At 49.9% G+C, this 12084-nt stretch overlaps 3 protein-coding genes across 3 annotated transcripts; 1 reads left to right on the forward strand and 2 right to left on the reverse strand.

Moving 5' to 3' along the window:
* Positions 1 to 36: 36 nt before the first annotated feature.
* On the forward strand, positions 37 to 1350 carry N7496_006810 (mitochondrial 54S ribosomal protein mL38; the record flags this gene model as incomplete). Its single annotated transcript, XM_056699739.1, has 2 exons — positions 37 to 559; positions 626 to 1350. 2 exons carry the CDS (start codon positions 37 to 39, stop codon positions 1348 to 1350), a joined length of 1248 nt encoding a protein of 415 aa, XP_056555152.1.
* Positions 1351 to 1542: 192 nt separating this feature from the next.
* Positions 1543 to 2143, reverse strand: N7496_006811 (putative mitochondrial inner membrane protease subunit 1; the record flags this gene model as incomplete). Its single annotated transcript, XM_056699740.1, has 2 exons — positions 1543 to 1716; positions 1787 to 2143. 2 exons carry the CDS (start codon positions 2141 to 2143, stop codon positions 1543 to 1545), a joined length of 531 nt encoding a protein of 176 aa, XP_056555153.1.
* Positions 2144 to 2881: 738 nt separating this feature from the next.
* Positions 2882 to 3702, reverse strand: N7496_006812 (OBAP family protein; the record flags this gene model as incomplete). Its single annotated transcript, XM_056699741.1, has 3 exons — positions 2882 to 2919; positions 2977 to 3432; positions 3486 to 3702. 3 exons carry the CDS (start codon positions 3700 to 3702, stop codon positions 2882 to 2884), a joined length of 711 nt encoding a protein of 236 aa, XP_056555154.1.
* Between the last annotated feature and the right edge of the window lie 8382 nt (positions 3703 to 12084).

The raw sequence follows: 12084 nt of genomic DNA on the forward strand, positions 1-12084 counted from the left end.
CCCAACCCCAACATCCCCCATCGCATCTCTTTCACAATGGCTCATTGCGAGCGGGCATCCAAGCCGCTGCTCCAATGCCTCCGGACCACATATACTAGAAGCTTGCCTGCCGTCCAGGCACGCGGCTTCCAGACGTCGGCAGCCGTTGCAGAGGCTCAAGCCGAACAGACCCAACCATTCCACAAGAACCCCGACCCATCGCTCGTCTCAAGCCCTCGACTGGAGCGACGACTGATGAGACAGGGTACCAACCCCGTTGGATCTCGTCGTCGCCGTGCTGCCCTTCAGAGTTCCGCCAATATCCCCTTCGAGCAGCTGCCCTACCAATGTTTCCAGGAGGCGCGAAAGGTCCTGTTGGAGGACCGTGCAGAGAAGTTGAAGGAGATTGAATCAATGAGGCAAAAGATTGCGAGAGTGGAGGCTCAGTCTGTTGAAGAGGCTGGAGGTGAGCAGGTGCACAAGTCTCGCGTGCGCGCCATGCAATTGCACTTGGAGCGTCTCAAGATCCATGCCGACATCAACGACCCATTGGTCAAGCGGAAATTCGAGGACGGACTTGGTATGAACCATATTTTTTTGCAAAAAATTCATTGACTCGATACTTATCTCTCTCTTTTGGTTACAGGCGACATGAGCAAGCCAATCTACCGCTTCCTGGCCGACCGGAAATGGCGCGAATATCGCCGCAAGATCCTGGTGCAGCGCATCACGCAGATGAATGTCGTTCCCGACGTTCTGCCCCACTGCGATCCTACTGTCGAAACCAAGCTGTACTTCAACAAGCGACAGGTCCAGCCTGGAGACTACGTCGAGGCCAAGGTTAGCACCGAGGCACCCAAGCTTGACATTCAGATGTTCGAGCGTGGAGAGAAGCTCGTCACAATTGCCGTTGTCGACCCTGATGTTCCCAATGTGGAGGCGGATAGCTTTGACTTCAAGATGCACTATCTGGCTGTCAATGTGCCCATCTCAGCTGTCAACACCAAGGTTGACCTTTCTCAGCTCGCGGCAGACTCGCAGGTCGTCCTTCCTTGGCTGCCTCCCGTTGCCCAGAAGGGTAGTCCCTACCACCGTCTTTCTGTGTTCATCATGGAGCAGAAGGACTCCCAGCCTCTTGACTTTGCCGCTGTGAAGGCAAAGGAGACTGACCGGGACAACACACTGCTGCGCACTCTGCAGGCCCGGTACCACCTCAAGGCTATCGGTGCCCACCTGTTCCGCAGCCAGTGGGATGAGACTACTCTGGAGGTCATGAAGCAGATTGGATACAGCGGAGCCGATCTCGAGCTCCGCCGGAAGAAGGTCGAGCCTCTTCCCTACAAGCGGAGAAACCCTTCCACCATGAGGTGAAGGCATTTCATCCATCTCTCTTCCATCTCCTGTCCAAGCCCCTGTTTGAGTATAGATTTGTATTGTACAATTGAATATGTATGAATATGCACAGCAATCCAGTTTCCTTTTGAAAAAGACACCCAACTCCCTGTAGATGCAAAAAGATAACATGTATCAAAGTCCTGCCAATATCCTCCACGCTGAGGGCGTCTAGTCCAATTCCGCCGGTTGCATTGTATTGTGCACCCATTCCATCTGCGACGGTGGCCAGACTCGCGCGACAACCTTTCCGTTGATCAATCCCAATGGCACAGGCCCGAAGGTCCTCGAGTCCCTCGACCAGGGAAGATTATCGCCAATTAGGAATACATGTCCTTCGGGAACCTATAGCATAGATGGAAAATATTAGAGACCAACTTCCAATCCAGAAGCATAGTTTCAAGATCGAACGCACCTGAACCATGTCCGGCTGCGTCCCAGCCCCAGTACTATACGGCGGGTCACGACAGACAAAATCGCCAGGCATCCCGATCACCCTTTTCGCAGCATGCGCGCCGAGGATGTTGGGGTGATTAAATCGCACCACATCGCCAACCTGAATATCCTTGCCGTTTGCATGTCGTCGTGAAATAAGAAGCCAGTCACCCCGCGGGTTGAAAGTCGGATACATCGAAGGTCCCTCACTCGATTGGATGGTCACTAGGTGCTCCCACACCAGGGTGCAGGCGCAGAACACACCAGCACCATTGAAGGCCAATCGAGCGATTGCCCGTGGGCTGCTTCTCAGCGCTGATCGGAGGAATTTTTCCATATGTCGCACGGCAATTGCATGCCCTGTGAGCAGCTACTTGAGCTGTTCGCATCGAATTGGATTGTTATCGGGGATCGCGGGAGAGTCGGGTCATGTGACCCGTCGGTTTAAAAATCAAATTTCCTCGCGCCCGCACTTTCTTCCTCTTCTCAGTGTCCGAGTTGGCGAATCCCTCTGCATTCATTGCGAGGATGTGCTTGCACAATCATTCGATCAAGCTATTGTCTTGACCAGTGCGATTTCACTCAATCGCCCATTAATGTGTGGGATCATGATTGAGTGGTACGCTGTCTCGTCGATACCCTGAATCTCAAATCAGGAGCTTCTCAATTATGATTGAAGATGCAACGCAACACAACACGCCGTATGCCAGTACTTGATGGTATCCCTATATATCAAAATACTCTCCCTCTGCCTATCGCTGTTGGGATGATCACCGCTTCTACAAATGCTAGAGCTTGCCGTCGTCGAAATTTATCACCAGGACGAGCAAGTGTGGACAATGAAGCAAGATGAACACAAACGGCCTTGTCGGTTGACAAGGCTGTCCCCCAATTAGTCTCATTCTTGACCCCATTTAACTATGGGACTGGATCTTTGAGGCTGGTATAGTGGGGAGACACCTCGATGCTATCTTAGAATCTTTTGCAGCCTCTATTCAATTGAATCCCAACAATTTATGATTTGAATCTCATACACTTTCCATACGAATATCCTCTTCAATTATCGCCGTCTCATTCAGTTCTTCCCATCCGACTTCCATATTGCGTCGGCATCTGTTCACAACGTCTCCGTCAGCTTCACTCAATCACTAAAGATACAAATTAACATACCAGGATGCTTTTCAACGGGCACAATACCCTCCCTCTTCTTCGCCTTCGTCCGATAATCAACCCCAAATCTCTCATCTCGGTCCCGAAGTAACCCGTCCATCCCACCCTTATGCGCTTTCTCGACCGTCTCAGGCGACGTGAAGCTCCCCATCAATTGCGGCGGGCCCATAGGTACGGGATCTCCCCGATCAACCTGCCACATGTGATACGTCTTGCCATACACGGGTGCGATATCCTCCATCTCGGCCGTCTCGGCCGCTTCCCATACTACGGTGGGCATGCCCTTAGGCGTAGGCATGATAAGCATGCCGCTCTTAACCTCGAACTCATGCGTGTGCCACAATTTTCTTTCTTCGGGTGGAAGCGTTTTGAAAATTCGTGGAGAGACCATATATTCGACGCCGAGGAGGCGTGCGTTGGCCTCGGGCGAGTCGTAGATCAAGCATTGTCGGACATCTGATGATGGTCAATTGATGGATACCGTGGTCATTCGTGAACGCACTACTTACCCTCCGTCAGGTGTGTGCAATAATGGTTCGATTCGATACATCGCGTGGGTTCGTCCGCGTAAACGTGGAATGCATTTAGATGCGCACATATTTGTTTGACGGGCGTGAAGTCTTGAGCCATTGCAGCGCCACTTTCGAGTACGCGACTCTTGGCGGTGCGAGGATCTCCTGGGATCTCACTCGACTCTGATGCGGAGTTCTTGGCGCAGGATGCCATCTTCAATGATTGTTCAATAGGGTTGGTTCGGAGTGGTAAAATATTCAGGTATGCCGACTTTTCAAGAAGGATAACTGAAAGCAGTGCATGAAATGTTTTCAAAGTAATATCCTTGGATGAGTTATATACAATCGGTCATCGTGTCGAGATATTTGTCTTGTTGGTCAACGTGAACAATTTGACGTCACAATGATTGCAGATTCCAGACTCGGCGCTTGATACAGCGAACCAACACAATTCATTTCAGGTAACATGAATCTGATGGTTGTAGTCTGCTATAATGGCTAGATTACTTCTTGATTCTTCCAAGAGATGGTATCAAAAGCTGAGATGCCTGATAGTCACTGCCCTGCCGGCGACTTCCACCTCTAGTTGGCGGCGTCGAAGACTCCATCCACGGAGTTGGGGTTTTGGGTATTCATGCCATAACTATTCAAATGGTTATCCATGAGGTTGATTCAATCGAGGTCATATAGAAGCAGTTCATTTACGATATCTATCTCTCGACAATAAATGGTGGTCCCTGATTGGCTGGCTCATTGAGTGAAGATATATATTCTGATGTCCTAGGTCTAGGTATCAGGTTGCAGATAGATATTAGATAAGGTTAAGGAACTCTGCCCATGCCCGACAACCAAATACACAGAGCGAATCCATTCCATTTCCACATGAAATAATGAGTAACATAGAGCTATCGGATTTATTTCTCAAACATTGTACCTGGATCATGTAACGAATGTAAATTTCGTGGACACCAGTTTCGAAGCCTACGGGCAGTACGCCCGGCAGATCCATCAACGAAAATCTCTTCCAAAAGCGCCCCGTGATCATCAAACTTTTTGACGGGCACGAGAACTTTGATTAAAATCCCGAGCGTGGATCCAACGCATCCTGCGATGCCCAACAGTTTCAACGGACTTCAAAGCGCAAATGAATCCACAGTGTCGCTACGACTACAGACTAGAGAATCACAGGAAAACTCATAGGGCAGGGCGCACATGACTGATCGGCCGATAAAGCGTGCATCAAAAGTGGCTACTAGCGACTCGAAGTGGATGGTCTAGACCCAGACTGGACTAAAGGCGGCGCTATCAACGCACTACTACCGGTTACATAGACACAGATCGAAATGGTGTAAGAGCGGCAGGAGTGTAGAGTACAGAGAGGGTCCACGGAGAACTACCGGAGGTCAAAGAGTCAACAGCTCAAAGGAAGGATGCAAAAAAGAGTCATCGCTAGTTGAGATCAACGGCATTGTTCGACTCGGATACGGTGTACGGCATAATGCGTTGAGTCAGTGAGGATGCGGAAAACCTTTTCTCTTTTCTTATTTGTACCAAAGCCACTAAACTATGCAAGTGCGGTACCGCTTTTCTCTTCTTGTACTCCATACGGTAAGTTAGTTCGTTCACTAACGAGGACTCGATTTAGTGTCCACCCATCACGGTCGGGAATCTGGCACAAGGATCACCCCCCTCATCTTGACTTCATCACCGCTGTTCTTGGACTCTGACTTTTCAGAGGCTCGAGGGTTTCATGCGGAGAACGTAAGCGGTACGGGCAACTTTTACTCCACGGCAATCCCTTGTCCTGGTGATCTATTCAGGAAGGGATGGGCAGTGGTTGTGGAGCCCAGGGTTGAGCAACTCGGGAAGGGTGTGTGTCCACACTAATTTACTGAAGATTTGAAGATCGTCCTTTAGCTTTTTTTTTGCCCTCTTCTCGGCCGTGACTTGGCGTGGACGAGAGTAGTCCCGGTTATGGTAAGTGTAAGTTCTGGATAGACCTTAAAGTAAACCACGGATTGGAATAGTACAGGATTGTGGCATGGCGGTGGCGCTGCACGGGCGAGAGGTGTGTTTTAATCAAGTAGATCCACGGGTATATGGCGGGGACTGTTGCCCGAAGTGGTGCCGCGAGGCGTACGTGGATCTGAGTATAGTTCTAATAATGTGCAGCTGAGACGTGGATGCAGTGTACATTATACGGTGAGTGCTGGATGGTTTACTTTGTACAGAGTACAGAGTACATACTACAGTAGACAATAATAGGTGTGTTGGGGGCCGAAGATCTTGACTCAGCCACCATGTCCAAGCATCGAGGTTTTCATTGATTGCTTGCGTGTTCAGCGATGTTCGAGTCTCAACCTGGGAAAGCCAATTAGCCCAACTCATTAGGCTTTGCGGCTGCTTGAGTTTGAGGCTGTAGGCTTGTCAGTGCCGATACCGGGGAGTCGAGTTTCAAGGGTCTTGCGATGTAGAATTCGGCCAAACTCAATCCTGAAAATCAACTTTATTCCTCTGATTTCTGGTCTACAGTATACCTCGATAGCCAATCACTACGACCGTGGTCAACATCAATTCCAACGTGAACCAACATCTGGTATACAGCAAGGAATCAACCAATGCATGCTGCTTGATATCAACCTTTACTTGGAGGATTTCCGGGACCGTCCCTAACAATCGGTTGGACCCTGTCTATTGCCTGCATACTTATCCGATGCATTCATCGAATGTACTCCCATGGGTCAGGACGTGCATGAATCGAAGTCTACACACCATTCCGAGTGATGCAAAGGTATATCCCCAAGTGGTATGTTCTCGTGGCCCTGATGAGAGATATATCATATCACAGCCCTCAAGCCTGATGGTCCTAGGCCACAGCTTCTGCATCAATCGATTGATCAAGGCAGTGTCCACCTTATCGAGGAGCCAGCGACTAGCGTATGTCCTCCTGCTTTTAAGTACCTAGTACCAGTATCCCCTTGACAACTGTTTATTGAAGGTCACTGGCTTGGGTAGAAGCGCATGACAAGCATAACAGGCCTGTAAGAACAATAATGGCGTAGGGCTCCAAGACTAGAAGCCGTTGATCCTAAGATCTCGTGTATGCTCTGCAGTCCTTATCTCGTGGGAATTGGACGTGTGTATCTGACATACCAGATAATTAGCGAATAGGCGTCCTATCTGATAGAAAGCACTCGATAGATGATCCTGTTATCGTGGTTGGCGTTATAGATGCTGTCAGCTTCGAAATACTGAAAATATCCAAATCGAGATGCATAGAAGTGAACATCAACGAACAGCCATACTGTGGGGACATGGATGGGATCGTTGCAGTGATAGAAGGTGTGATTTGAGAATTTCCTTGATAGCTATTGATGGATCGTAGCTAGAACATGCTGGACTCGAGCGGAAGGTTGTTTAGTATCTGCACTCCTTGAAAAGGAATGTTCAATAACGTCGAAGAATCTATAACCGCCATAGCCTTGTGGACATTACGTGCGAAAATAACAAGTATACCCCACCAGGCTGTGCCTGATATCAACTCGATTTTGTTGGGAGTCAACACCGAACTCGCAAGGCAGAAGCGAAGTCGCAAGGCTAGCAAAATTATTCCAAATCGGAAGTACACAACAGAAACAAAACTAAGACTTGAGTTTCAAAAGCACTTCTCGTTGCGGATATAGCTAAGTTTACGCTACGGGACCATAATTACTTACCTCGTAAGCAGACGCAGGTCCATTTTTTGGGGCCGCGGTGTCTCGCCGGGCCACGATGCCAAACGGCACTAACGAGGAATCGCTGGCCCCTCAGCTGTATGGAGTACATACTCGGTACGCCTCGTTGCATAGAGTCGAAAACCCGACCATCACCTGCATAAGACGATCATTCAGTGTACGAGAAACCGACGAAAAAAGAAAAAAAAAAGGCAGAAGACACCCCATGCCAATGGCCTTGCCTATCAGCCCCTTTCTTCCGAATGTACTGTACTGTAGATCAGCAACCAGCACGGATCTGTCAGATCGGGGGGTCGAGAGAAGGTCGAGAATGTGCCATCTCACTGCATTGCGCCAATACTGCAGAGGGACACTTCCTTCGCCCTCACACCCCATACATACCCTCACCCTTTACCCTGTTCCTTGCTGGGTGCTCAGCTGCACTGATCGCCCGTTTGGGTGTGGGGTGGTGGCAACGGGTTACGATGGGGGGCTTATGGGTCGTGTGTGGTGGAAGGTGCAGTACCAGCAGTAGTCCTGTCGTAGCCTAGCAGGGCGCCCCTGGAAGAAAGAATATAACGGCATGTCCGAGTGTCACAGTTGTGCGATGTGTGATGAGCCGAGTTCATGGGCTCGTAGGAGGGTTCAGGATCAGCCCCTGCATGGGGACGAGCCTGGAATGGACACGAAGACACGAAGACCCATAGTAGGGAGGATGAGGATGAGCATACTCCGTATTGAGGCCTGCTTGCAGCCTCCTCGTACGGAGATCCGTCGTATAGTTAGCTAGTGGCGTTTAGAGATCCAGATGGAGGAGGAGACTAGGAGGAGGACCTCCGTTCTCCGTCCGGAGCGTTGTACAGTTGCATAGCTCAGGCCCAGCTGACGCGGGTGCAGGGGCCACGGGAAGAATGAAGTGGAGCAGCAAAGCGGTTAAGCAGCGGGAAAAGAACAAGAAAACCTGGGGTGGGTTTGAGCAGGGTGTTGCATGTAGATGATGATTGGGGGCTGTTTTCTTTTTCCTTTTTTTTGCTTTTTAGTTTCTGGAGGGGAGGGGGGACTTTGTCGGGGAGGAAAAGAGTCTGGTCGTGGTGATGATTGGCCCAGCCTCCCCCTGCGTGCCCCCTTAAGAGCCGTACAGACCTGAACCTGAAAAAAAAAAGAAGTGAATGGAACTTAGGTGATTGGAGGATGTAGTTCCCCAACGGCGGTTTCCACGAGCAAAGTTCCTTAATGGTTGGGGTTAGGGTCGATGGTTCTTGCTGGGCTTGACCGCTTCGTTTGTTCCTCTTCCTCGGGTCTTGATGGAGTACCGAGTCGTGACATGTACATGCACTATTCCGATTCGACTCCAAATCTTCCTTCGAGGAGTACGCAGTCTACAAAGTATATGGTAGCACTGCCGCTAAGAGCATCCTTAGTCCTTGCTATAGTCCCAGCCATAGTCCCAAGTATAGTGTGCCAGTTAGACCCGTAGGAAGTATACAATACATAGTTTGAGCTTCGTCTGTACTAGTCTATCCGCCCATAACTCCTGGTTCAATCTCTGTCAAGGTAACTAAATTCTACTGTACCTACAGTGCTACTATACCTAGTGTTCACCTTCCTCCCACTTTTTAGTCCATACCCCAAATTCCATCCTGGTCGCTACTCCGCCACCAGGCGTCGCAAGTGTCCGTTGGACTCGGCGTGACGCACCGTTTAGGCCCCGATCCCAGAGAGTCGCTAGCCAGATCGTCTCCGACCCACACTGCACCTGGACCTTCAGTGGCGTCGCGCCTCAGGCGTCAGAACCCAGCAACCAGGGCCTCCCTAAACTTGCTAAGAAGGGCCGCCTGCATGGGCCGGACGGTGCCCGACGCAAAGCACGGGTAAAACCGAGAGTTTTGGAACTCTCTTTCCTAGACGATATAAGTTATGATTGGCCAATGATCAATGGTTAATATACTCCGGACTTCGTCATGCTTGATTGATTGAGATTATCTCAATATTGGCCCCCAAATCTCAAATCTCATATCCGATATGCTACAGCTAGCTCCAGCGTCTCATGTACATATCACATGTATATCATATATGTACGTTGTACGAAGCACATAATGCACTTCCCCCCCGATGACGAAATCTCACTGAGGCTTCATCGCCTCTATCGGCAATGCACCTGCAGCCCGCACGGATAACATCCGGAGCCTGGCAAGGCGCGGTATCGCAGGCAGCATCGAATCAGTTAAGATGACGAACTAGACCCGTTCTTCGTGCTACGTGTGAGTTTTGGAGTACAGAGTCCACATCCAATATACGCAGTCACCAAGTGCAAATCTCCAGAGAAGATACGGTCCGATTCTGAAGCACAGCCTGGCGGTCTGTCCGTTGCAGCCTACCGGAGAATTGACAGGCTAGTTTCAGCCATGATTCTGACCCTATCATTCGGTTATACTTTGGAGCACAAGACAGCGGATCCGAAAGCAAGGCCAGCTGGACAGGCTTCCGTTTGTTTTGTTGTAGGTTTGGAAAGAGGGCCAGGTGAAGGTCACGCTCGGAGGATAATTAATGGAGCGCAAGCCACACTGTGATCGTCGAGACCCTCCACGGGAGCAGACGTAACAGGAAGCGGGGGCTAATAATACTATTGGATGAGTGGCCCTCATAAATTCAGTAAGGACTGAAGCAGCTTTTGGGATGTACTATGGATAGAGCGAAGGATCTTGTAATTGAGTTGGCAAAGTTCAATCCTGCTGGAGTGGAAACCCGACCGAGGAACGGTGTAATGGAATACAGTGTGATGTCCTCGAAATGGAGGAGTCAAACTACAACAGACATACTGTATGGATGGCCCCTCGTAATCAGATAGTCTCGGCTCCGGTGACATACTTTAGCTCATTTCAGGCGCACGGCTATCGCTTCGGCCTTGTTCCTGGTCTGGTCATTCCCGAGACCGATGCGACAAGGTACACCGTAGCCAAGGCGAAAAATGCCAATGACATGCCACTAGAGTAAGCCAGATTGCTTTAGCCCACAGCTCCTCCCGCTGCATTCCATGGGGGTCAGGAGGAAGCTGGTAAAGTTCAGATAAATGGTGGGTGGGGGCTGAGGGGAACAGCGTGGGATTCGGGCAATCATCATCAACGAGTGAAACATCTGGAAGACGAAGGAAGGCTAGAAAGGCTAGAAAAGTGAGGAAGGGGGCTGGATCGGCACCGCGTGTGCGGTCTGGAAGTTTGGATGAGTGGGTTCATAGTCATGGACCGTCTATCATGGACGGGGACATGGCCATAGGCATGATAGGCTATGTACTGTCGTAGAATAGTGGAGTGGAATCAGGAAATGGAGTTCGCCCAGGAACGAGCCTACAAGCCACTAAATAGAGACTACTCCGTCCTGACGGGCGACTAGTACGCATCGGAGGTTTGGAGAGTGGGCTGGCGCAGAGACTGAGGAGGGGAAAAGAAAGGGAAAAAATAAAGAGGCTGACAGCCAAGGAGTGTAACGAAGGCAGATCTAGCCCCAAAACGGTGTGGTCCAGTCTCGGAGTGTGACCGCTATTAGCTGCAGCGTGGTTAGTGACGGATGTCGCTGAATGTTCATGTTAGCGATAATGGACGGAGGACGGAAATTTCGTTGTAGAAGCGAGAATAAATTAACTGACTATTATTCAATTGATTATGCATTTTAGATCACCCGGGACTTGATGGCCAAGAAAACATGGAACGGGGCCTCGGATCTTGCCAGGTATGCAGGGCCATCAAGGTTTTTCTGCGGTACGGCTAGCTCTCCTGTTCGAGGACGTAAAGAGCTTCCTATTTTCTTGTCTTTAAGATGTGTTTGTAATTCTACGCAAGGCAACAAGTTCTTCTATCTATAGAGCAAGAAAGGCACCAGTATGGCGAGGCTAGGTGGATGATCCTGCACTTTGTCCACTTGTTCACACACATTGGCCGAACTATCCTGGGCGCCTAGTAAGATACATTGCCAGTCCAACCCATGCCCCCCTTCCCCCTTAAACTATGGTGACATTCGTGCCGTTTCGGTCCGCGGTATGCTAACATACTCTCGAGATCGGCAACCTTCATGGAACTTACGTCCCCAATATCAATAGGAAGGGATGGGAAAAAGGGCTCCACCAAGGAGAGCTTACACTACCACCTCTTGGTCCTCTTCTGGGCTTCTGGAAGTAGGTGGATGCGTGGACGATGACCGATTCTCCAATTTTTCGCTTTTCAATAGTGGGCCCCCTCCAGTGCAGAAAGTGGGCCCTGCAAATGCGTTCCGAGCGGTACAGGCCTTGGGATCGCTTTCCTGCTGCGGAATGATGTGGCCAGGGTGGACTTGGGGTGGGTGTTTTGCATTGGTTCTGGTCCCCTGAGCGCCATCAAATCCCTGTCCAACCGAGTGAGCTAAGCTTGATTGAGGAGTTGATAGGTGGATGAGGTATCCCATGATGTTGCACATACGGAGTACATTATTATTATTAGACTAAGGAAGCATCAGATAGTGATGGATGTATTTTGTGGACTCGATCGAGGATTATGGAGAATGTGATTCCGGCATCTGATTCATAGGTAACTCCCGGTTGTTGCTAGGCATAGACAAGTACTACGTACAAGCTACCAGGTGTTACCCTATACATGCGAGGGATGGCTCCTTATCACGCAACAATAAGGAAAACCATGCTTCACGATAAACGATTATTATTGGAACTATACAGCAAGGCAGAAAAAAGCAACCTTCTTCCCTACCGTAAGAGAAGGCAATTAAAAAAAGAAATTAAAAAAAGGACATCCGAAATGTCAAACCTGCTCATCCGGAGGGCCCGGGCTCCCTAATGAACCCAAGGCTAGCTTTTGGCACGGCGCTAAGCACGATCAGATCCGCCCGGCCACGTTGTG

This window comes from Penicillium cataractarum, assembly GCF_028827025.1.
Source record: "Penicillium cataractarum strain IBT 29864 chromosome Unknown utg000005l, whole genome shotgun sequence".
Classification (NCBI taxonomy): Eukaryota; Fungi; Ascomycota; class Eurotiomycetes; order Eurotiales; family Aspergillaceae; genus Penicillium; species Penicillium cataractarum.